This window comes from Oxyura jamaicensis, chromosome 4, assembly GCF_011077185.1.
Source record: "Oxyura jamaicensis isolate SHBP4307 breed ruddy duck chromosome 4, BPBGC_Ojam_1.0, whole genome shotgun sequence".
Classification (NCBI taxonomy): domain Eukaryota; kingdom Metazoa; phylum Chordata; class Aves; order Anseriformes; family Anatidae; genus Oxyura; species Oxyura jamaicensis.
Window position 1 is genome coordinate 13,342,161 of NC_048896.1, and position 26,244 is coordinate 13,368,404.

At 46.0% G+C, this 26,244-nt stretch overlaps 1 protein-coding gene across 2 annotated transcripts; it reads left to right on the forward strand.

The window, feature by feature from the left end:
* The first annotated feature begins 330 nt into the window (after positions 1-330).
* GPR50 (G protein-coupled receptor 50) lies at positions 331-24,478 on the forward strand. 2 transcript variants are annotated; one of them, XM_035324543.1, is made up of 2 exons: positions 331-608; positions 19,902-24,478. In XM_035324543.1, exons 1-2 carry the CDS (start codon positions 428-430, stop codon positions 20,768-20,770), a joined length of 1,050 nt encoding a protein of 349 aa, XP_035180434.1. In that variant the 5' UTR covers positions 331-427; the 3' UTR covers positions 20,771-24,478. The 2 variants fall into 2 exon arrangements, with proteins under 2 accessions (XP_035180434.1, XP_035180435.1); XM_035324544.1 differs by lacking the exon at positions 331-608 and adding an exon at positions 4,128-4,275.
* The last annotated feature ends 1,766 nt before the right edge of the window (positions 24,479-26,244 follow it).

Below are 26,244 nucleotides of genomic sequence, written 5' to 3' on the forward strand. Positions count from 1 at the left end.
GGCTCCGTCTGAGTCTCGCTGCTGCTGCCGTGGGATGGGGATGGGATGGGATTGGGATGCGGATGGGATTGGGATGGGGATGGGGATGGAGAGGGAAAGGAATAGTTGGAAGGGACTTCAAAGGCCATCCGGTCCACCTGCCTGACTTGGGGGCTAACCAAAAGTAAACCCGTGTTCCTGAGGGCACACCGGGGGGTGACACCCCCTGGGCCCCGCACCGGGCGGGCTCCCCGCCGCTGCCCCCCGCCACCGCGCGGTGTCGCCATCCGATAGCGCTGCCGCCTGCCCCGTCCCCCCCCTCCAGCCCCTCCCCGCCCCGCCCCGGGCCCCGGCACCGCCCGGGGGTGGGGGCGACGGGACCCCCCACCCCAAAAAAAAATAATAAAAAAATTTCCCCCCAAAAGCCCCGCAGTAACGGGAGCTGCGCATGGAGAGGCAGGGGGGGAACGGGAGCTGCCGGCCGGGGCCGGGGCCGGGGGGGGGACAGACGGTGGCCAGGGCCAGCAGCGGGCTGGCGGCCGTGCTGATCGTCACCATCGTGGTGGACGTGCTGGGCAATGCCCTGGTCATCCTGTCGGTGCTGAGGAACAAGAAGCTCCGCAACGCCGGTGAGTGCGGAGGGACGCGGGGGGACCGGGCGCGGGGATGTCCCGGGGTGTCCCCAGGTGTCCCCGCCGGGTACCGGCAGCCGGGAGGGAGGGCTGGGGTCTGCCGTCAGAGTTGGGTTATTTCGGCAAAGGCTAGGAAAAGATTCAATAGGAATTGCTCCAAAAGGAGTTTTCAGGTGGTGCTGGTCGGATGTACCGCGGGGTGCGTTGTGTTAGGAGCGCTCGGGCTGCTTTCAGAGGCAGAGGCATAAGTGACCTGTCCTGTTCTGGCTGGCTAAATGGTTTGCATGAAATGTTCTCCACAATGTTATAACGTGGGAGAGAAAGTTGTGAGCGCTCTGGAGATGCTGATCTCGCTCTCTGTATTTCAGTCTTTTGTTAATACGGAGTAACTCAACAGAGTACAGTAAAAGTAGCCTTTTACTACAGGGTAAGTAGTAAAAATGGGTGAGCCTGATGGGACAGCATCCCCCCCTCCTGGCCCTCACTATTTGATTGATTTATTAACGATAGTGTGCAGCAGCTGGCTGGGGCAGGGGCTGGGTGCAGCAACCCCAAGCACTGAGCCTGTGTTTGCCCAGGCACACAAAGCGTGGCCTGTCGGACCCTCAGCACATAAACGTGCTGCTTTCTGTTAGCTTTGCTTTAAAATGGGAGCATTGTGAGCTTGTGATCAGAAGGAAAAATAGATACCCCCTTGTTTCTCCCCCCAGGGTAACTGGTGGTGTATGTTCTCCAGCTGAGAAGTGCAGCAGGCAGATTTGAAGCCATTTAGCTGCCTTTACCACCTGTCTAATTGTTAATCACTTGGGTGCACTGCAAGTCTTAAGCCTGCCTCCTCTGCGAGTTAAAGTTGCTACGAAGTGAAGGAGAACTACCTCTCCTTTGGGTTATAACAGAGGTATTCTCAGTCTAAGTACTGGGCAGGAGCCAGTTGCCAAACAAATTTCCAGGCTTTGGTTCATACATTCAAGGCTCAGCACACTTAAAAGGTCAAGGGTGGTGGGCAAAGGCTCTGGAAATGCAGTTTTCTAGCTCTCCTGAACTCCCTGCAAATGCAGGCACACAGCCAAAACGTGCATGCCGTGAAAGCCCACATCTCCCACCTGTGCTGCCCTGCAGAAAGCTGCTCCTGCTGCCTGATGGCTCCTTTTCCTCGGTAGCAGCATTGTCTGCTCAGGGAGCCGAAACCTCTGTAGGGGCAGTCAGTGGGGTTACAACTTTAATTAGGTCACCAGGCTCAGCTGGTTTTAATGCCCTTGCTGTACTCCGTGTATGTGGCTGTGAGGCTGTCACAGCGGCCCAAACCCAACGCAGAAGTCGGCACAACACATCATGTCAGCACAGATACCTGTGTCAGCCAAATGCCTGGTCTGGGAAGAAACAGCAGATTGGTCTGACAAGCCCTGCTCCCATACAGCTGTGTTGGCCAGCACTAATTGTGTTCCCGTTTCCTCTTACTTTGCTGCTTTGGCCTTTCCCTGGCTCTGCAGGACCACAGCCAGGGTTATCAGCGGGCGCTTCCCAGGTCAGCTGGGCCGAAATGTTGGCACACTGCGAGCTTTGTGTTTGCTCGGGGGGTTTCAATTATTGTTCCAAGACCTTTGGAACTTCCTGCGTGCCCTGTGACATGTTTCTTTTCTCAAAGTCAGTGTTTGGGAGCTCCTTTGTGCGTGTTCATGTTTTCCAGTTTTGCAGATGTGGAAAGTGTTTAGTCGTGCTGAATGCCTTTCCCACTTACTTCTGGAATTCGGAGAATTTGGATATATCTGAAATGTAAGTCATCCTTATCTGCAAAGAGAAATACTTTCTACATCTGCTGTATCAGGACGGGTAATTTCACTGTACTTTCTTTTAGTGTCAGCCTATTGTATCGATAGATCATTGATTTTTTCCTGACATATGTTGCCATTATTTTTTTGCATGATATCATGTAACTTTCTTTATAAAATAATTTGATTTCTAGCTACTCATTTTATAGTGGATTTTCTATTCATTACTTATTTCTTAATTCGTCTTCTGTCTTAATTCTTAAACAAAATAAACTTTTTCTGAATATAGTATTGCTTTTCTGGAAGGAGGAGGGCTCCACTGAGGTATCTTTAAACATCTCCTACTGCCACATTTGTATATATTTAGGTGTTTTCTTTCAGTTATTTTTGTCTGATTGTTTCTAGTTTGGGGAAATGGACGTTTCAGAAGTGTTGCGTTGGATGACATTCAGTTTTCATATCTCAGGTGCAGTTGGGAACTGCGATTGGTTTCCTCCCAGCTCCTGCAGGATTTCCTTGTCCTAGAAAGCTATTGACTGCATGTAGGTGTTTTGAGATGATTTTTTTTTTTTTTTTTTTTTTTTTTTTAGCACCATAAACCCTCCAGCATCTGCCACAAGCCTGAAACATCGCTTCTTTCTGTACACTGTGGGTAGCTGCTCAAGGAGCTGCTCATCTGTTCTGTTCTGACAGTTTGTTTCTCTGTAGCAAACTCCCACCAGGTCTTCTGATTTATCCCGATCCCTTGGAGTGCCAGGGGATCTGCCGTGGGGATTGTGGCCCTCTGGGCTCAGCCCAGGGAGATGTGACACTGGCCAGGGAAATGCAGGAGGGCTGCTGGGACTTCATATGGAAGGGTGACACCCAGTACCCCCATCTTAGACAGGGATACTATGAAAGGTGTGAGCTGCTCAAAAATGTCCTCGCTGTTGGTGGGGAACAGCCCATGACAGCATTTCCTTTCAGCTTCGTTATCAACTTGCTCAGCTGGACAGTGATGAATTTGCCACGTCGAGCTGGCTGCCGGTGATGCTCCTGTGCCATCGACCACAAACGTGGATGCAGCACCAGGGCTGTTCCAGGGAGGGCTGTGGTGTGTTTGGGTAGCAGGATGTGTCCCGGGGGCTCAGGGGGCTGGTGTACTGGTGGGGATGTGGTGGTCCCTGCTGGGGACCATTGGGGTGCTGTCCTGGCACTGTGCTACGGGCACACACAGCCCCTACAGATGTTCCTGGGCTGAAGACTTCTGTAATTGTGGCATCCTGGCTGGAGGCTTTATTTTTTTTTCCACACAGGTGAAGACCCTTCTCTCCAGCCATGTGTGTGCTTAACGCAGGTTTTTGCTGAGTGCTGGTGCAGGTCTCTGCACAGCTACCCTCAAATTAGTCAAAACAAAGTTCCTCTGATCAGGAAAACCTGCATCAGACTCATCTCCATCTCCTGAGGACTCCGCTCTCTGAACTTTGCTTTCTGGTTTTGAGGCCCCGAAGGAAGGGTATTTCTGCATGGCTGCCTGCAGACAAGCATCCTGTTTTTGTGCACGGGTGCATGGGCTCACACAAAGGTGCAGGGCACCAGGGCACTGTGCCTTCTCCTTCTCCTCTGTGCCAGTGTCAAGCCGTGCTTTCCCACGAAACACCACCTCTGCTGCGCCTAGGCTCTGCACAGCAGGAGGAACATGGCCAAGTTGTTGGTGTGCCAAGCAAAATCCCAGCCTGCTTCCCTGGGAGGGCTGCCCTGCACACCCTGCAGCAACAACAAGCTGGGCTGGCCCAGGGCTGGTTGCTGCTGAAAGATCTGGAGGGACAAATACTGGCTTTGGTAACAGCAAATGATTAATGGCCCCGCTGACAGTCCTGCCGCACGAGCCGGGACCTTTTTCAGGAAGAGGGAAGGTGGGCATACGTGCTCTGTTTACTTTTTTTTTTTTTTCTGTCTCCATTTTCTTTGCGTTTTGTTTGCTTTTCTTTCTCTGTTCTGCATGGGTGATGTTTAATCCCATCCAAGTCCAGGTGGAGAGCAGCAGGAGGAGGACCGGACTGTCCTGGGTGCTGGCTGGCAGGGACATGGCTCTGCCCCAGGGCTGCTCGTGGAGGAAGTCATGGAGGAAAACTTGTGCCATGGTTTTCCCACGTGTAACCATTCCCGAAGTTGGAGCTCTGGTGGTGACAGAGGGTGCTTCTGTCTGCCACCACCCAGCCTCAAAGATGAGTCTGTCCAAAGGGGCTGCGACCAGCTCGAGGGAACACCTAGGTGGGAAAAGCAAGGTTTTCTGTGCAGGGCAGAGAGGGAGTGAAACTGGCTTTGCCCTGCCTAATTAGGACAATAGGCTAATTAGCTAATGAGAGGAGTCTTCCCAAGGTGGCTGTACCCTTGGAAGATAATTAAAGTCTTGCTAAATCCCAAACTAGACAAAGCCTCTGTGATTAGTGTGGGAGCAAGGAACAACCAGCGGCTGAACGCCAGCATTGTGTCCCGCAGCACAGGCGCAGCCTTCTCCACCTTCTCTTAAAAAGAATATATTTGCTTTGGAATAAATTATACAGAAATGGAAATGGAACAGTGGGCAAGCAACAAATAGGGCTTGAAAGGGGTTGGAGTGTTTCTGCCTTTCCGTGGAGGCGTCTGCCCTTCTTCCCTTACATTTTGGCTGCATTTTTCTCTCCTCCGTGCTTCCTTTTTGAGATAAATTTCTCCCAGAACTGGCTGGGTTGCTTTTGGCTGATTGTTAACCTTATAAAGCCATTTGAGGTGTTCACATCACATTGGTAAGCCAGTCTTTCACGTTTTTGTCTCACCTTTGAAAGCAATCGCTTTGTGCTGCCAGACAGAGACCAGCCTGCAGCATGGTGGATTTACTTAATTCAGTGTGGACCTGGATTCATTACACAGGTCAGAAAACTCCCCTGAATAGGGAGCAGGAAAAACCATGGAGAGCTGAGCACTTACTGACTTGTTGGCCTTGTTCTCCAGTCTTATTCCTCACCTGATCAGCAAAGCAGGGTGACCAGAGGGTGGCCTTTCATGTAAACGATGGCCGATTAAGAAAGTGCAATGTGGAAATACTTACCTCTGGGGGAAGGAACAGCACGGGCCCCAAATGAAGGGCTCAAGCAGCCGCACGGAGCATGAAAACTCAACTTGGCTCATGGGGATGAGCTGTAAAAATTCAGAGGTGAAGCAGGAGGAGCTGCTTGCACAGCCACGTGCAGCACAGATGTGGCAGCTGGCTTTTGCTCAGCATCCAACGCCTTTGGGCAGAAGCTTTGGGCGAGTTGCAGTAGGAAAAGTGTATTGTGATTACACAGCGGTTAAAAATGTATCATTTCTTGTCAATAGTGTATTTGCCAAACTTGTAAAGGCTTTTTTCTCCTCTTCATGGCTATTGTTGTTTAAGACCTGCTTTGCAACACAGTCAGTAAAGACAGGCTTTTCCTTTAGAAAGTGGAGGAAATATTGCAAGGCTGGAGGTATTTCATTGATGTCACCATAGGGGAAGCCCAATTCTGATTTTTATCTGCAGAAATTTCACACTTTTGCAGCACCGCCTGGTAGACTTCCTCCTGATTTTAGAATGGGTCTGAATGGAAAGCTCTGCTCAAACAGGGACTTGAACTTGGCATTGCCTGTGAACTCTCTTGAGATCTTCAAGTGCACGCAGAGGTGCTAAGAGTTAGAAGAAATCAGTAGTTACATATCACTACAGTTAGTGTTTTAATTCATATATCTGCTCTGAATAAAACTTTTTCAAAAGCTTCTGTCTAAATTTAAATTGATTATCTCTAGCAACCAGCCACTAATACTGAGCAAAATGTGCTGAGCATGTGAAACAAGTGGGGATATTAAGCCATGAATAAATCATTGGTTCTGATCAGCTTGCGGTAACGATAGGGCCCATTTAAAGAAAATGTACCATGTAATTCAAAGTGTTTCAGAATTAATAATAATAATTACATTCTTAATCACCAGGAGGCAATGTTTCTTTCCCTTGCAGCTGAGGAAACCTTAGTAATGCAGGATTTACACTTCTCTAGGTGTAAGCCTCTAATTTCTCCCAAGCAATCATATCGGACATGTGCTGTTGTGTGGGATTATTCCCCCCTGCCAGACAGGGAAAATCAAGGATTGCCAATTTTAATTTTGTGTATTGCTTCAGGAAGGGAGTGGGTTTGAGTCCTGTTTCTGCAGCAAGGTTTTATTTAGTTTCTAGAGAGCACTTGGGCAGGAAGCAGGGCGCTGACATTTTCTCACACAATACCTGGTATACCTGGTGAATAAAGCTTGGATCATTCTCTCCGTATAACGGAGGCTTTACTTTAGGTGAGATGTCCATCTGGTCTGGGTAGCAGGGTATCTTCAGCTACAGGTGGCTTCTCCCACCAGTTTGTCACCTTCGGGAGCCTCAATATGCAGCCATCATCACCCAGGCAGCATGGTCATGGCTTTTGTGGAGATTCCTTAGATTACCACCAAGTTAGGCTTACATGGTGCAGGCTTATCTTGGAGGAGACTTGTAAAGATTTGTCCAGTCTGTAAGAGTGTGTTTTCCATGAATACATCCTGTTTTCTGTCTGTTGTTTGAGCCTGAGCTCCGTGTCGTGGCCGTCACAGCATCTTCCCTCCCTGCCTGGCCTCAGCCGTTCGTTCCATACATACCTTCTTCTCCCATGAGGTCCTATAACTTGTTAAGTGAAAGCTGTGTGCATCAACTGCCTCGTAAAATTTCCTTGCATATTTACTGGAGCAGTGCTCAAAAACGAGTGCTCTCATTAGAGAAGCAACCATGTTGTATTAATATTACATGTGAGCGTGGAGCACTTGGTGGTGTGTCAGGAGGAGTGCTCCCCCAGGACACATTATTGCACCGGAGCCCAATAAATGTTTTCTTGAACTTCTCTGTGCAGCAGCTGCTGCTGCAGTTCCTGGCAATGGGACAGCAGAGATGACCCTCAGACCTGCTCTCATCCTGAGAGCGTGCATGACCCCCCCCATCTCCGTATGGCGAGAGAAAATGTCACCTTACCAGGTCTCTGTGGAGTGGTTCAGTGTGGTACATGTTGAGCTTATTTTCTCCTCTTTCTGAACACTTCTTGATTCTTATGGTACTCACAAGGTCCAAGATAGAGAGGTGAAAATTCAGGAAACTTAAGCAAAGGGAAAACAATCAATATGTTGGCTTTTTACAGCTTCTCCAAGACAGAATGTACTTCAGTCCCTCGCCTTAAGGCTCCATGACATTTCTGTTACTTGCTATATTGGAAATGCTATTTGCATTCATCTGTTGTAAATGTATACAAAAATATTTCCAATCAAGAGAAAAAAAAATTAAGCTGAGGGAGACTTTAAGGTTACTTTATGGGCAAGTACCTTCTGTAGTTTTGATTTTGTATGGTGCTTGATGCTCTTTCTCCTCTTAAAACTTGAAAACAGGGCAGCGTATGCCTTGGGATGTGACAAGGAGGGTTTTGAAGAAGAGGAAAGCTGAGAAACAAGAGCTTAACTTGTGATGTTGCCTGCCTACCCTCGTTAAATACATCTGTCCAACCCAGCTTTCAAAGTGATGCTCCCGATGTTGTTGCTGCAGAAGCAGTGAGATGAGTGGTGCCAGGGCCGGCCCTGTTGAGAACAAACCAGGTAGCAAAGAAGGCAGGAGGGGAGTCTTACCAAGGAAGTACGGGGTCAGGGGGGTTTGACCTCATCAGCGTCTGGCTGTTCCTTGCCCTCTGCTGAAATATAAAGGAAAGCAGCAAGGGCTTTCTTGGAATAGTAGGGAAAGGAAGGATGATCTAAACTGTGGGATGTAGATTTATGGATCTCATAATAGGGCTCATGTTTGCAAATGTTTTTCTGCTTTTCCTAGTGAGAAACAGCAGTCCAATTCTTTTCTCCCTAAGAGAAGGATCATTTATGCTCTCAGCGTGGATGCTATTTCCAATTTTCCACAGCCTTTCAGTGTCTTAACAGTCTCCTGTGAAGATAGTGTGTTTATTTATTTTTCTTGATAAGGGTGTGTGGTGTCCACCTGTTAAGGGCTCTGTGTATCTTGGGGAAATGAGCGTAGGTAGGTAATCATTTGCATGATATCATGTGTCGAAGTTGAAGTCTGTGTAATTATGTAAAACACTGAAAATGCTGTGAGCTATAGAACTGAAGATGTTTGTGGTTTCTCATCTGGACTTCATCCAGTATCTAGTTTTGTCTTGGATTTTACATGGGTAATGAAATATATTTTGCATTATGTCATTCCAGTTTCCAAAATACGTCTCCAGAGCACTGGTAAACTCTGAATTCTGTTTCACCTTGGAAGGGGATTGGAAGATTTCTCGGATGCTTTTATGATGAGCGTTAATTACACGCATATCGTTTTTAGGCTCTTGAATCTGTATCCCCATGATGTTTGTGTAACTGTTGCAGCAGCTACAAATATTGATGTAAACACCAAGCCACATCCATGGAAAACAATCTGTAAATCACCAGGAGACTGCAACGCACACTGAAGTAAGGCTTTGCTCCCGTGGCCTTTACATAGCATCAGCACAGCCATTACCTTCCCAACGCCTTCTAGATTTTCAGATGGGAACCGTTCTTCACAACATGGAGAGATGCAGAAGTGTGTGGTTTACGACCTGCTGCTTGTCCCTGGGGAGGTCACACTGATTCAGTGAGAGCTGGCTTCGTCTCCCGTGGCACAGTGGCCGTAAGCTGAGGGGGAAACAGAAAAATGTGTGCTTGCTGGTGTAAATGGCTAATGGGGAATGCAGATGTGGCGTTCTGCCCTTCCCGATGTCCTCAGGGGCAGGGCTGAGCCTTCTGCTGCTGACGACACGGGTCTTGCCTTGCGCCTGGAAAGTGTCAGGCGTAGAAGGCAAGCTGGGCTTGTTGGCTACCCTGAGCATCCCCTGCGTAGCCTCAGCCACCTTCAGCTGTGTCAAGAAAGCAAAAAAGCTTGAAACTGCAGTGAAGTACACTGCTCCTGCTGTGTTCATCCAAAAATTCCTGGCTGGTGCCAGCATGCCTGCGAGAAATGAGCAGCAAGAGCCCACCCTGCCAACCTTCCCGTGGTTGGGTTTCTAAACCACCATTATTTTTTTCTTGGATAGATTAACTCGGATCCAGATCCAACAAGCAGTCGGCCTTCAGTGGCCTGGTAAATCATCCTTGATTTTCTGGAATAGGTTAATTTCATTTAGGTGAGGGGAGGCAAAAAGAGCAGGCTTTTCAGGGCACTGCCAAGTCAGAAGATTAAGTCAGCATTAAATTCATTAGTGAGCCAATCTATCTGTGTTGGCTAACACTATCTCAGCCTCTCTGTCTTGCTTTTTCTTTCTTGGATGGCAGTTTAGGTAACCCACAACCTTGCTGCCGTATTGCAGCATTATGCAGTGGCTGCTCCACTGAAATCCAGGTTTACTGCCCTCTTAACATTTTTTCAGCAGATTTAGTTTAGTTTTAGTTGAGCATCGAAACAAGGCTGTTTTTTCCCAGAGGCTGGTTCTACATTGTGTCCGTAAGAACTTGTCCTGCGGTCTGTGGTTTTGTAAAAACTGAATGCCCCGCTTTCCCAAAAAATGTTGGGTCACCCTATAGCTTTCTAATGAGCTCAATTGCTCACAATATCCTTGCTCTGCTGGGGAGCAGTTTCCATTGTGCAGAAACCTTTTTTATTTTTTTAATGAGCCATCCACTCTCCTGTACAAAGGGGATGAAGCTGGCCTTCGTTAACAAAAATTATTGGGGAAAGGCAGGCAGTGCGATCAGACACACTTCATTTCTCAAGGAGACTGAGGTGAAAAAAGATGAGTAGTGCTGATATCCTGAGGTTTACGGAGTGCCATCACCACCTGCCCACCAAGGAAATTCAGAAAAATTGGTGCTGCCCCCTCATACTGTGGTATAATCTGTGGCTGCCTGGCAGCTTAGGTATTTAATTCCTTTGCTTTTTTAGTGTTTGTTTTGGACCTGATTGAAGCACAGAGCTCCCAGCCCCTTCTGGAAATCAGCATCATTCAGGCAAAACCTCCCACTTGACTTGCAGGATACTTTTCAGTCCCAAGCAGACGTCATAGTTAATGCTGCAGACCCATCAGCATCCTTTCCTCCAAGTCGAATGCTTGCAGGTTTTTAAGCAATATTGTAACACCAAGTGAGTAATGGGGAAATTCATCCTGGTAAGATTAATTACTTTAATACTGGGGGGCTCCAGTTGATACCAGATTAATGTATTCCTAAGGTGTGAGCAACCACCTGGAAATTAACAGTTACCTTTCAATCTGAAATCTTTGCCGAGGCCTTGTGTCACATCTGCACTAATGACTCAGTCTTCATAAGAGGTTGAATTTCTTTGCGTGGTCTTTTGAAACTAAATATGAAAGGGGAAAGATGGCCCTTAATTTTCACAAGTTCCCATTTGGCTTAACAACTGCTGTGAGCTCTGTCTTGTCTTTCTGGCTGTATTTGCCACTTTGGCGGTGTGTTTCAGGCTGTCAGAGCCTTACAGGGTTCTAATGAAGCACGACACTTCTTTTTCTTTTCCCCACAGCTGTTATTTGTCATTTGATATAAATCTGCCTCATTACAGCCTCATTCCTGAATAAATGATAAAAGGGCAGTTACCATAAGAAGGCAGCGCTGGTGTGAGAGCTCCTGCCTTGCTGCTGATATAGAAGAAGCTGTCGCTCTCCTTTTAAAGGCTGTGTTATGTAGCTGCATTTGGGAAAGACTTTGTACTCCCGAGGGAGACCAAAGAAGACCTCTTCCCCTGTTCTTCCCTTCACTCCTGTCTGGTCCCAATTAGCAGCCGCGGTCCAAGCCCCTGGTGCCAGGATGCGTTTGTTTTCGGGGTGGTGAAGTCAACGTGCTCCTGGGGCACATCTGCCCACCCTGGAGCCAGGGCACATGATGGCCAGGGCAGGGTGATGTGCTGTCTGGGCTGGTCCCTGCCTGGGAAGGCTCTTGGAAGTTGAGGCTGGAGCCTATTGCAAGGGCTGGGTTCCTCACTGTGTGTACATCCATTACTGAAGCTCTGAACCCCAGTTCCTTTGAGCTCTGATGTTGGAAATCACTCCCTGGGTTCCTTACAACATCCACAGACACTTGACTGGGCTATTTCAGTCTGCTGGAAGCTTCACGTGGTGTGGAGGACGGTGGTCCTGCTGGGAAGATGACCTCCTGGCTCGCGGGATGTTGCCTGAGCTGCGAAGATGCCGAAGCCTCTGTACTAAGCCCAGGCTTTGTTTCATCCTGATGTAGCTCCTTAAATATTCTGTCACTCTGGAGCTCCTTGATCAACAAAAATACTTCATCAGGGACAGCTAACAACGTGGGATTTCAGCAGTGAAAGGGAAAATGAGTGAATCCTGCTAAGAAGAGGAAACGGAGGTTTACAGACAGTTCTGAAGGGACTGGGAGGCAGGAAGTCGTATCTCATGCTGGATTAATGACAGCTGTTTAAAAATGCTGCCGGTAGGTAAGGAAAGCCTAGGAGAGGGCTTTTTGGAAATGGCATAGGGTGAGCAAGGTGGTTTTTATTTATTTATTTATTTTTAAAATTAGGAATCTTGACCATTTCTCTTGCCTTTGGAGAGACAACCTCCTTGGCTTGGCTCCTCCAAGCCTCCTTGGCCCATGATGGGAGTCATAAGGCTGAAGTTGCATGCTACCGCTTTGAAGTGTCCTGGTGTGGGTGTTAAGCAGTCTCAGAGAGAAGAAATCCCTGTGATTTATTTCTTGCTGAGAAAACTTCAATGGAGATAAAAAGGCAAATGGCAGAAAAGTTTAAGGATACACTTAAAAGCCTCGTCACATGGATGGCTTTATTTTATTTATTTCCAGCATTATTTTTTATTTATTTATATTTTTTTCCTTTCTGAGGGCAGAATCTTGTTTGTTAAAGACAGAACCCAGTGGTATTCTTGTGCTGGAAGCTGTCGATAGCGGAGGTGTCTGCGCAGTTGTGCTCCACGAGTGCAAGATCTCCCACTTACCATGCAAATTTCTCTGCCTACATGTGTGGCTACTTACTTTGAGAGGTTCTTCCAGTAATTTAGGTCTCATAGGCCCATGAAATCTTATCCTCATTCACCCAATTGGATACTATCTACCATTAGACTTCCTATTGAGGTCAGTGTTAGAGCACATCCATTTAAACTATGGGCTTACGTTGGAACACGTTTAGTGTGGACTTTGCTGCAAAAACTGCTTTTCTCTTGTAATATTCCCATACATTGCACCTCAAAGATGATTAAATGTCACAAGTCATTAGGAAAAACAAACAAACAAAACCCCACAAAAAACAAACAGAAGCAAATGTCCTCATACAATTCACTTGGGACTCCCACTTCCAAGAGTTTCTCGTACCATCAATAGCTCCTTGTTGCCTGTCCTGTACCCAGACTTGACATGAGTTCTGTAAGTCCTGTGGAATATCTAAAGTAAAGATTTTGCTGATGTTCTGGGAACACTGGTTTTTTGGACTCATTTCTGGGAAAATTAAAAATGTCCTTGAGGGCTTGCTTTTTATTATTATTATTTTTTATTTGAGGTAATTTTTTCCAGTATCATTATTATTGTTATTGAATCAACTTGAATTGTTTGCACTGGATTTTTGCCAGCACAATTGTATCAGCGTCCCTGCAGTGTTCCCAGGTGAAAGTAACTCTCTGTTTCTGATGGGATTAGTAGATAATTGTGAATGAACCAGAAGGTCCAGGACAGATTTTCTTTCACTTTCTGGGCTCCTACTTACGTGCAGGGCTTCTTTCACAGCTGGCATCATCGTGGCCAAGCCAACAAATGATGGGTCTCTCTTTCCCTGTCTGTAAAGCAGGGAATATCACTCCCATTCCTAGCATATTGTGACAGCTAGATGAACAGTAATTCAGGTAGCTCAGCCTTTTTCCTTGCTGGGAAAGGAAATGGCTTTCATTAGACTGAGAATGGGAAAAGCAGAAAAGCTGTCTGTAGGCAGACAACCCCATTTCAGCATCCCTGAGCTGAGGACGGACACTTGGAGCACAGATGCTTTCTCTTGGTGTGTGTACCAAGCCTAACTCTTTTCTGTTATGTAAAGCTCTTCTATTATTATTCCTCCAGTTATTGATTTAGGCTTTGTTACTTCATAAGTTGATGGCATTTTTTGTCTAAAAATGGCCTTTATGGCAAGTGAATCATTTTGATGTTAATCTCTTGTTCTTGTTGGACACAGTGCTAGAGGCGTGATGCTGCCAGGATCAGCATGTGTTAGAGGTCTGTCTCGAGCCTCTGCTGGAAAGTGAGGTTGAATTTGGGGCAGCATTTTGTGTTGTGCTGATCTGTGACCACACTGAGCTTTTTCTCTGTTGCCTAAGTTCAGCTTGCTCTCTCCTGAAGCTGGGTACTGTATGATACCGCTTGGTTTCGCAGCTCTTTGGAAACCAGTTAATAAATGCTAGGCTTGAAGTTAATGTGGGCTGGTAGAGCTTATCTGTGCTTGTGCATCCTAGTGTGTCAGGGTAAATGTAAGGGCACCAGCCTGCATGGGAACAGGCTGCTTAGTCACGCAGTACCGCTTGGCAGTGGTTTCGGTCAGAAACGGAGGGCAGTGAGCTGTTGGTTTATGGTCCTTGCAGGCTGAGATGCTGCAGCCAGTGCCATGCGGGCTCAGCTGGTGCTGGCAGAGATGCCAGGGGTTGTGGTGTAAACCAGAGGGTGGCTGTGAGGGCCCCCTGCCTCCCACACCTCCCTCCATCGGCCTCGCTGTGGTGCCCTGCGAAGACTACAAGGTGCCACGACATTCCCAAATTTGTCTTCTCCCTAAGCATTTGGAAGGGATGCAGGGAGGAACCAGGCTTCTAAACTGATAACCATACAGGGTTGCGTTTAGCACTTTTAGTGTATATATTAAGAGCCACATCAAGATGATCATGTATTCCTTCTCTTTCACTAGCAGAACCTATTGCCATAGTTGCATGCAGGCAAAACATCACAGTAACAAGAGTTAAGTTTAGAAATCCAGAGGAATAGCAGCATTGGGATTTTTCCTGGTGGAAAAGGCCAAAACTTCTGTGAAAACACTGGAAGAAGTCATTAAAAGGCACATAAATGAACAGAAAATGTTATTTTCTAAAAGTTTAAAAACTGTTGGAGTTAGGTGAATATCAACTTTTACATAGTTTCATCTTTCTTTTAAAATATCTTCAAATAATCTTTTCAGGAAGGCATGTCTGAGCTGAGCAGGACGTATTTGGATTCATGTGGGGTAAGAGGGTGAAGTTCTTGAGACAGTGTTTCTATCGGGTAGTCTGAAAGCTTCTTTTTGTTTTTAATATATCTAAAACTCTGAAAATGAGGGTGTTGCTCTGCAGTGGTACCAGAAGAGGAATGACCCTTTTCTAAAGGTCCAGAAGAGGAGGGAACAACTCATTTTATTCAGTTGAGAGTCAGCGCCCACCTCCCATCTGCAACACACCAAGGGAAAAAGTGCCAATTTCCATTATTTCCAATATAATGGTAAGCGATAAAAGGAGAGAGAGGAAATCATGTGAGCAGGGCAGCTCATGTTTCCAGCCCATTTCCACAGGCTCGTGAGCTCGGACACAGCTTTGAAGCTGGCTGGCTGTAGCCAAATGAAAGTTGTGAATCTCTGGAGTGTGAACATTGCAATGATTGCCCTCCGCCACATGCAATTAGAGCAGCTGAAGGCACGGCTCAGATATGCTTTTGACAGTAATACAGTTAAAGGTCGTGACCTAAAAGCACATCTAAAACCCAGCCCTTTGCCAGCAGTGCAAGTAATTCCTTTCTCCAACCAGCGGACAAAATAATATGTGGAGCGTAAAAAAATGAATGTGACGGAAGTGCCTGGGAGCGGGTCCTTTACCTCAGTAAGTACTGCAAGGGTTTTCTCCTCCTGCTGGGAGCAAGCCTTTCCCACAGATCCAGAGGGAAAGAAGGCTTTTGTTCAGCTGTGGTGATGCACCGAAGAGCCGGCTGATGAGGCTTGCAGTCACGATGCCAAAGTGATGCCAAAACACCTAGGCCTTGCTCCTCATGGATGCCAAAGCAGGGGAGCATCAAGCAACCACCGCTTTCCTTCTGGGAATGACACCAGCACTACTGGTGATGCTCACACTGAGCACACTACTGCTGTCTGGCATCACGATTGTGCTAAGAGAGACATTTGCCAGGAAAAAGTTCAATGGTGGTGGAGTTTTATGCTTTTGTCTAGGACCTTCAATGTGTCCTTACACTGGATATTTCCACGTTCTCTAACCTTATGTTCTAAGCATGCTGTGGGCTGGAGATACCTCTTCTCCTGGCTGTTCATTACCAGCTGGATCGTTTTATGCAGCACAGTTGGAATTTGAGAGCCGCTGGCAGCCCGACCGCATCGACTGCCGGAGACCACGCTGTGTCCCTTCCTGGTGGAGCAATGATACTGGATAATTGATTGATTTTTTTCCCCCTTCCCCCCCCCCCTCTGGTTTACTCCTGTCTTTGAATAGGCTTCTTAAATGCACATACAACAGATCTTTTATTTTTTCCTGATTCCTGGACCTCAGGGAGAGTGTCCCTGATTTTCAGTTGTCAAACACTTTCTGTTGTAAAAATGTCAGCCTGGACTTCCTTCTTTGCCATTTTGTACCATGTGTGTGATGTTCTCAGGGCTAGTGACACTGAGCTAGACCCCTGCAGGAAGCTCAACCCTAATGCTCTTTGACCAGGCAGTTACTTTGCTCCCTGGAGTGACCCTTTGGGGCTGGGGATGTTGGAAATGAAGTCTGAGGGCTACAGCATCGGCTGCCCCAAGCACACCGGTATTATTATCAGTCCAAAAGAGCAGTCAGTATATGATAACGTGGCTGCAAACCCTCAGTGCCATCTTTATAGCATAAAGAGAACAAAATTGATCTGAAGGCGTTTTCTGTGAACTGCCACCTATTTCGCAGAGCCAAGTGTGCTCTTCGTGTCTGCTGAGTGGAAGTGGAGGTCAGCGAGATAAAAGCAAATGCACAGCGAGTAGCATGTGAAAACAAACATGGGAAGGAGGCTGTCAGAGCTAATACAGAGCCTTGTTGCACGTTGAATAAAGCTTTTAAGACTTTATCTATTTTGCTTGGGGCAAACAGTGCATTTTGTTTCTGTTCTGCAGTGAGCTTAAGTGTTCAAAGGTTAAATAGAGAGTATTAGGTTATGGTAAGTGGTCATCAGAGGCTTGCTTTACAGTCGTGGCCTGTTAAATTGTTTACTGAGCCTTATTATAGGTAGATCCTTCTGATGCTGAAGTGAGACATAATTCCAGTTCACCTCCTTCTGGACATGAGTTTTTCAGAAAACCTGGGAAGAGCAACATGAAGGTTAAGGTGCTTAGGGTGCTTCTTACTGCAGGCCACAGGTCTGTCACTGCAAACATACTGGTCACCTCTGTAAACTTTTAGCATTTTATGCATCTTGGCATGTTTTCCCAAGCTGTGCTCTTACACCTTCTGCTCTCCAGCTGTCAGTTATTCTGGCTGCAGCTGGACAGACAGACGGGATCTGATCTGGCTGAGGCTGTTGTAGGTGGGTTTGTTTTTGCTCAGACCCTCTGGGCATTGGCTGATGGGAAGCAGCACAGCTTACAGGTAGCAGCATTAACTTCAGGTACCTTGAACATATCTACTGTGTTAACCTGAAGCAAACACAGGTCTGTAGTATCTCAACAAGGAAGGCGAGTGTAAGTCTGGTAACAGAATGAGGCTTTTGGATGTTCTATTTGGATGTTTTCAGCTGTATAAAAATAGTCAATTTTAAGACAAAGTATTTTAATCTCCTATTTATTTTCCTTTTCAACCCAGCTTCTAGGTTCAGGATGCCTAAAACACAGCCCATGTGTCCTAGAGGACAGCCCATGGATGCTGTGGGAGCAGCAGGGAGATCGATGCAACTGGAGCTTGGGCACCGAGGGATTTCCAGCACCCTCCTGAGGCAGGCAGGGCCAGCGACCCTCGTATTTGCACAGCGATGCTCAGTTAATCTTTGTAGAAGAGTGATGTGCATTTGTATGGAAGTCAGGTGGTGCTCAGGCAGCCAGCCATCGGGGACCTTTGTGTATGTGGCTTATTGGGTTTGCAGAACTCTTTGCAAGATTTCCATGTGTATGAAACCTGGTGCCAGGACTTGACAGTAAGTCCTCAGATAACCTGTGCTGTCAGATAATCCAGGCAAAATGTGTTCCTGGCAGTGCCAGGAAACTGCTGGAATACAGGAGCAGGCTGCTGGAGTGATCAGGAACACAAGTATGGGAGTGAGGAGGGAGCACACTGAGCAAAGTACTAGGGCAGAAGGTGCTCTGGGATAAATCCCCTTATGTATAACCTGCATGTGGTTATAACCTGACCTGCTGCCAGGCTTCAGGTTGTGTTTCAAATAATTTGCAGATTACACTGTGAACAGTGTATCATACCTATATAGTCCTGTGTTGGACCTGTGGCATGTGGAAAGGTTTCAAGTTTCTCTGAAAAGGTGGTCAGGTCTGTGCTGCCATTATGCTGGGGCAGAGATTGAGCACAGAGATGCACAAACCAATTCATACCACGTGGAAGTTTAAAAATATGACACAGAAAGTGTGGAAGTTAATGAGGAATTATATCTGTATGCTCACAAAGAGAAAAAGATGCATCTGAAAATAGTGTCACAGAAGCATGTAATTAAAGTTTGAGATAATGTCCTGCTGGTATTACTTGCAGGCAGGACTCCTGTGTTTTATAGTGGAAAATGCTTTTTAAAAATAATAATAATTAAAAAACAAACAAACAAAAACAAAACAATACAAAAAAACAGTGACATAGAAAAGATGGTTGGCAGGAGATTGTTGTTTACTTTCCGTAACAGCCACACATTAGATGGCTTCACATTTGGTGATTAACTGAAGTTTACTCTTATTTCAATAATAAGCAGGCAGTTCCTATATTTTGGAGGGCCTGTTCTGCTTGGAGGCATGCAGCGTGCCCCCCCCCCCCTCCGAGTACTCAGTCGTTAAAATGCTCAGTTTGTCAGGACCGGCTGGCAAGTGGCTGCTGGGTGGCTCTGGCCTCTGTGTTCACCCACCAGGAGAAGAATATGAAGCTGACCACACTGCCAAATAAACGGGAAGTTGAGTTTATTGCTGTGAAAAGGTGCTAAGTTAAGCCATCTGACCTGTTTTTTGTTTTGTTTTGTTTTTTTCATTTCCCTCTATTTTTACACCCTCCCAACTATTCAAGTTAGTGAGGGAGGACTTGCAGAGACTGTGATTTCTCTCAGTTGCTGGCAGCGATGTGAGGCTAAGAATTCTCTCTAAACTTCCCCAGAGGAGATTCTGGTGCTGGGGACACATTTAGCCTTTTGTTGAGGCATCTTTGTCATTGAAGGAACACAAATTCGCTGCAGAGCAGCGCTCCCTCCTTATATGAGTGCTAAGCCTGCATGGCCAGAGCAGCCACAGAGGCGTGCTGCAGTGAGCCTGCCTATGTGAAATCTCTCCCTGCTGAGATTTCAGCCCTTCATGTGTCCTCTGCTAGTATTTGTTTTGAAATGATGCTTTGTGTCAGCTGCCACAGCTCGGTGCCACCGTGGGCTGTTCTCGAGTCCGGACTGCTTTCCGGCCGGTGTGAAGTGGCCTCTGCTGCCTGACGGGAGCTGTTGACTGGTGCTGATAGTTTTTGTTGGGAACAAACATAGCAATGAGCCAACTGTGATGGCGATACAGACGTGATTTCTGACAGCCCTTGGATATGTTTTCCAAATGCCAAAGCCAGTGACCTATTTGAACTGAGATCTCAGCGAGCCTCTTCATGGATACTACAGAAAAAGACTCACATTTTTTGTTGCTTTTGAGATAATCTGGTAGCCAGCAGGCTATGAAGGTTTGAAGAGAAAGTGCAGGTGTGATCAGTGGGTTGGGGTGTCACCTGTAACACGTAGCTGCATGGATGTTAATGCCTTAAATGTATTAAACATATCCTCTACCAGTACTCTAGTAATATTCTTCCCATTACTGCAGTTTTATCTGCAGGTCGTGATGTTAGGAAAAATGACTTTTCCTAGTGCTGTCCTCTGACTGCATTGCTGAGTTTCTCTTGAAATGACAATTTGTCTGATCATCAGAAAGCTGAATTTTGACAAATATTCCTTTCAGCGTTATGGCCAGCCCTGTAGTTATGCCAGTTCTCTCACTTCCTTTCTTAAGGAAAATTATTAATCCATACATTTTAATTTAGGATTTTGTGTATTTAGGAACCCTGTTCAAAGACAGGAGAAAATAACAGCTGAGCTAAGGCTAATGCTTCCAGCTTAGATTTTTTTTAGGAAGGAATACACAGGTTAATAATGCCCAATTACTCTCTATTGCTGTCAATAGTACAGACAGCGAAGTCTTACTTTCTATGGTTTCAAACTCGAAATGGAGGGTAGAGTGAAGCTCCCAAGCAGAGTTAGGCCTGAAGAGGAGTTCTGAGTTGGAAGTTGTCTGTCCGGATGTCCGGACCTCCGCTAACCTCTCATTGTCTCTTCTCCTTTTTTACAGGCAACATCTTTGTGGTCAGCTTGTCTGTCGCAGACCTTGTAGTGGCAGTGTATCCGTACCCTCTGATCCTGAGTGCCATTTTCCACAATGGATGGACCATGGGAAATGTCCACTGCCAGATAAGTGGGTTCCTGATGGGCCTAAGCGTCATCGGGTCCATTTTCAACATCACCGCCATCGCAATCAACCGCTACTGCTACATCTGCCACAGCCTTCGGTACGATAAGCTCTTCAACCTGAAAAACACCTGCTGCTACATCTGCCTGACCTGGCTGCTCACAGTGGTGGCCATCGTGCCAAACTTCTTCGTTGGGTCCTTGCAATATGACCCCCGGATTTACTCCTGCACCTTTGCCCAGACGGTGAGCACGTCGTACACCATCGCAGTGGTGGTGGTCCACTTCATCGTCCCACTGTCCATCGTGACGTTTTGCTACCTGCGGATCTGGATTTTGGTCATTCAAGTCAAACACCGGGTGAGACAAGACTGCAAGCAGAAGCTCCGAGCAGCTGACATCCGGAATTTCTTGACTATGTTTGTGGTTTTTGTCCTTTTTGCTGTGTGCTGGGGACCATTAAACTTTATTGGCCTTGCTGTTTCAATTAATCCTTCCAAAGTGCAGCCACACATTCCGGAGTGGCTTTTTGTCCTGAGCTATTTTATGGCCTATTTTAACAGCTGCCTCAATGCCGTGATCTATGGGCTGCTTAACCAGAATTTCCGAAAGGAGTACAAAAGGATACTGCTGACACTCCGGACTCCCAGGCTGCTCTTCATCGATGTATCCAAGGGTGGGACAGAAGGGCTGAAAAGCAAGCCGTCTCCAGCAGTAACGAACAACAACAACCAAGCTGAAATACACTTATGAGCCAAAACAGCAGCACTATTTATTCTGGGTTACCCTTGTACATATAATATATAAGCCTTTTTACCTGTGCATTTCACAGCTGATGTTGCTGGACCCCAAATGGTCACCCCCTGCTCATGCAAGGAAGGAGTCTGGTACTTTTAATGCTCAGCTTACCACCGTGACATCAAGGCTTTGAGTAAGGATTTTAAGAATGGAACAATTGCCCTTTACCTTTTTTTTAAAAAAAAAAAATTATTTTTTCCTATGCTATCATTCACTGTGTGCCTAATGAATTGCTTTGGTTGCTTCTGCGACAAGCATGCCAATACCCTCAAAAAGGGAAGTGTTCAGAGTGCATGGAAAAATGCAGCTATATTTGAAATGCAATCTGCAGAATTGCTATGTAACACAAACCAACTTTTCTCACCTCCCTCTGAATTCTGTTCTTTAGCATTAACATAACCCAAATTACAGTAATCAAAGTGTAAACTGCATGACTTCGTATCTTTTCAGTTAGGTTAGTAACGGTGTTAGCCAGCAGGCATACACATGAGCACAATGATTTCCACTGTGCGTGTGTTTGTTTTCCTTTTTCCTTCTATTACAGCTTAGTAGCTAGCCTGGGCTAAATGCAAGGCAAACAGAAGCCAGACCTAGTGAGTGTCTGATGTGCTCATTTTAATTGAATCTCTACAGATATTAAGTACCCTTGCGCTCTCCTTCCAGCCCATGAATAAGAGTATATAACACATGACATAATCTAATTGCAGGAACATACTTGGAGCCTGATTCTAATTTAGGCAGTGTCCTGCCATGGCCAGCATTCATTCCAAACATCTATCAGAAGTCCCTTCTGCATGAGCATCATAAAAAAGATGAACATAGCAGAATCCTATCTGCTTAATGCAGATGCAAGCTTTTAATAAAAGAAGAAAACTGAGTTCCGGTGATATTTGCACTTGGCCATGAAGGCAGAAGGGGAAGGAAGTTTTTGTTGCAAATATCTTCACTTTTGCCCACCACGTAACATGAATTTGATGGGGGAAAAGAGCGGAGAATTTTATTCCATTTTGTTCATGGGCGAAGCAGTGATTAATTCATGGGAGCTGGGAGAAGATAGCTATGTAAGCATATTCACGCATCAGTTCTCAGTTAAAACCTGAACTCTGTTATCTTTGTCATTGAAAACCATGTCCTGAAGTGCTGGGAAGGCCAGTATCGCATCAGAAACAAGCACATGGGCAGAGATAAGGCTGTTTCTTTAATGGAGTGTGTGTTGGGGAGCTGGTTGCTGTCTGTAAATACGACTTTATTTTTCCTTCGATTCATTGTGAATTCAACTCCTTACGGTTTTAAATGAGCAGAACCTTCTTTGAAACAGTCCCATTAAATCAGCAGATAAAGCTCCCCCGGTGCAGCTCTGTCTTCAAGCTAGCAAGCCTGGCTTGGTGCTGGTGTACCGGGGGGCACAGCGGGAACTGCATGAGGGATGGGAGCAGGTCTGAGCCCCATGGGTGTAATAAGGACAGCAGCTGGCCTGCTCCTGATCAAAGAGTGCAGCCTTCTCCCAGTGACTTAAGGTACTGACTGTAGTCAGAGCAGGTTTGTAGGGCTGAGCCTTGAACCTCAGAGATCCTTTGTGGTAGCACACGGGTGCCTCGAGATGAAAGTAGGCAGGATTTACAAAAATCCCTAGGCAGGCCAAGTGCCTAATCCTTAGCAGAGGTAAGCCATATGTGTATTGCTCGTTGAAAGCATCTTGTTGCTGAATGTCCCTCCTGCTGAATATTTTGGGGCGAAGAAAAGTTGAAAGAAATTAAGCCCCTTTATGCATCAGGCCAAGAAACACTGTTCAGCACATTGCTTCAGTGCAGCATGTGTGCTGCCCCGTGCCGAAGGTTGCTGTGATGCGAGCAGGTCTCTCTTTACAGGGTGCCCTGGCACTTCATGACGCTTTCAGACTTGAACATCTCCGCAACTTCAGATGATTATTGTTTTAAAATGCACTGCAGCCAGCATCCCATAATAGGAATCAAGCTGAGTTCTGTTTTGGCCTCTTGATCTGCCTGAGCATGGCCAAATAAAGGTATATTGACCCTCAGAAATAACGTGGTCTGTTTGCCTTCCAGCAAAACCAGTCTGGATGAATTCACACCAATCTGTGCAAACAAAGATGTTTCAAGTCAAACTTGGATAAGACAAGTGCAGAGAGGCAGCTGTAGCTGCAGTCAGTGCCATCGTTCCCTGTGCTGTGACCAGTCCTCAAATTAGTTTGTAATTAGCCACAGCAGCGTTAGTCAGAATCACATTAGCAAATAATTTTATCTGTTCAGCACCAACCCAAGCCAAGTACACTCCTTTCAGACAATCATGAAGGATCCTTTACAAGTTTGCCAAATGTCTCATAATCCTCCACCACTGGGGTTTCATCCTATGGATCCTTGCCTTTCTAACTGAATGTTTAATGCAGGCAATGCGGTATTTTTCCTTTCTTTAAGCTTGGATTTGCACTATCTCTTAGTCGGGCTCCAAAGTAACAGCCAGTGAGTGTTTGAACTGAGCTGGGTAAGCCAAAGAGGTCCCACACAGGCATGCGGTGGGAGCCTCTGCTGCTGCCGGGTGGGAAAAGGAGCAAGAGGAGCACCACAAGCATCTCCCAGGGGCTCACAGAGTCCCTGCTGAACCGAACTATGCAAAGTGACGGGGCACCTGCCTCTCTTCTGCTGGCTTTGCAGGGGACAACGCGCCTGCTGCTGCGAGGTGGGTGCCCTGCTGCCACCCTGCAGGCTGGGGACGGGTCCTGCGATGGGCTCCGGCTATCAGATGGCATCGAGAGCTCGCCCTGGCACAACCCGTTCAGAAGCGTTTTTGGAGTCCCAGCGGGATGATTCAGCCGTCACGGCTGGGTTCCTCAGCTAAGTCCTGCTGGGGCTGGGATCTGCAATACGAAACATTAAGAGCAGGGAATGTTGGCTTCAAACAGAAAACACTGTGCCATTTGCTAGCACTTTGATACAGAGACAGTACTTAGGATAGGATAGAATAGATTTTTATACTGAGTTATTTTAAGACTACCCGAGCAGCTCCTTATTTTTATGTTAAGAAATGGTTAACAGGGTACAGAAAGTTTATTTTGTTAACATTTGTTTACAGAAAAAGGGAGGTGTGTCTTAAACTGTGAATCCTGAGCAGTTTCCCCTTCAGAATCTAGCTTGAATCCAAATTTTAGCTTTCAAGGAGATCCCACAGCTTAAACTACACTCTGCCCATTCCACCTGTTGCAAACCCCGCCTTAAGTCTCAGAAATAGCACTGACCTCTCCTGTAAATAGGATTTACATCACTTGCTATGGATTTGATCTGTCCTGAATACTCAAGTCTAGCCCCAAACCGTAAAATTGCTGTAGAGGATATCAACTTATGGAGAGGTGGCATTGCTATGACGCAAGATGAATCTCTTGCCATGAAGAAATACTTTGGGGTGTTGCTAATGAATGTTGTTTAACCTATTTAAGAGGAATGTAATTGGTATATTTATATATGAATATAGCATATACTGTTTCCACTTTGTCATTTGATTAAGAAATCTTCAGTATACTTCCTATTGCTGTTTTTTGTTCATAAAGTAGATTTGTTCCCTTTACCTGTTAAAACTGTAATAAATCTCCCATTGGACTGCTTATTGATTTTCCCTTTGCAGTTATTTTTTAATAAATATTTGGAACAACTTGGGTTTTGTTGACTACCAGAAAGCAGATTGAATTGACATATGTAAGTGGTTAAAATAGAGACTGAGTTCAGGCATTCATGAGTTTTTCTTCCAGCCACCTATAAGCCAGCAGCCTGATGCGCTGCAGGTCACCCTCTTCATGGAGGAAACTCTCTTTGTGTTGTTTCATTATGGTGTGTCCCTCCAAGGCCCTTTGCTTTTCTCTTGCCTATGTTTTGTAGCCGTGAGATTGTGGGTTGCAGCCTGCTCCTTTTTTATAAGCCATTTCCTGCCCACTTTCAGGAAAGGCTATGCAAAAACCCTGCTGTGGCTGCATTTATATTTTAAAAATCAGACAGCATCAAATGTGCTTCTTTTGGGCTAGTATTTCAAATTTGGGCTTGTGATCAACTTGTGTTATGCTCTGAAAATAAATATTCGAAATACTTCTGAAAAAGCCATTTAGACTAGAGTTATTAAATCATCAGTAAGGTCTTAAGAGAGAATTGGCTTTCGTTAAGAAAAGCGGATCCTAAATTAGTAAATTACTTATCAGGGAAAGCAGATCTCTGTTCTTGAAAGAAATGTGGCATCTAGCAATTAGTTTCTACTGAGCTGTCTACAGAGGAATACAGACTTTCATTTCATTAACATTTCTTCCATATTTTAGGCACGCTGAGTGTTCATTGGAGGCGCACTGACTGCTCCTTTGCTGGTGGCAGGGCGGTGCAGAAGCTACTGGGTTCTCAGTGCTCAGTCTCAAAAGCTAGAGATGAGGTTGCACTGGTTGGAAAGTGGAAAAATAAACATAGAAATAGCTGCTGTCCTTGCTGCCTGCAAAGGAAAAGCAGTATTTCATTGCAGCAGCAGGATAAACATGAAAACCATGGTTTGCCTCTGCCTCATTGGTAGGTGGTTATCTTGCTCTAGCAGATGCAGAATACAATGTCCCCTTCATTGCATTGCCTCAAGCTCACAATTTTGAAATGGGCTTATAAAATTTAAAAAATAAAAAAGGGGGAGGAAAAAAAATGCCAACACTTGAAAATAAACATGGAAATATGCCTGAAATGTGCAAAGCTCCTCTTTGAAATTGGCTTGCAAGGTGTTAATTCCTACTTCATCATGGATGAGGCTGGACTTGGGGAAAAGACATAAAGGTAAGTTCCTGATGGAAGGAAGCACGTTTTGATTGTGGGTTTTGCTGCATTCATGCAGTTCTTCAGCTGATGGGTCCTGTCTGAAGGTTGCAGCAATTGTACTTCCAGGCCAGCTTGGCTGGAGGTGTTTGGTCGGGGGTCTTGGTGCCACTTCCAAGGCAGGGTTGATGGAGTACAGATAGTGATCCAGTCACAGCTGCAGCTGGAAGTCTCTGCTTTACTACACAGACAGTGCATTGCTCCTGTTTCCTAAACACACATCGTGTGTAATCACCCAGTGGATGCTTACAGACAGTATTTGCTCTACATGTTAGTGTGACATCAGGAGTGTCAGTGACCATGGTTCAAACATAAATATACATGTTTATTTGTTACCTAATTTCCATTTTTGCTTTTTCAATATCACTATGAGCATATTTCAATACAGGCCAAACTCCTGGTGAAAACAGGTTGGGCAGTTTAAATTCTGCGAATTTGTGCAGCTCTACTGAGAAGCAAGTTTGATCACGAAAGGACTCCACTGAGCTCTACAGAACAGCACCAAGTTTTTCTTTTAATAATAAAACCATCTGTAGTAACACGGATACCAAAGCTGGTGCTGTAACTGGAGCATGCAGGACAATT

Excerpts from the sequence above, each read along its gene's own strand:
- GPR50 (XM_035324543.1), top strand. The coding sequence starts at position 428 with ATGGAGAGGCAGGGGGGGAACGGGAGCTGCCGGCCGGGGCCGGGGCCG. Across the intron at positions 609-19,901 it reads CAAGAAGCTCCGCAACGCCG|GCAACATCTTTGTGGTCAGC; the intron begins GTGAGTGCGGAG and ends CCTTTTTTACAG.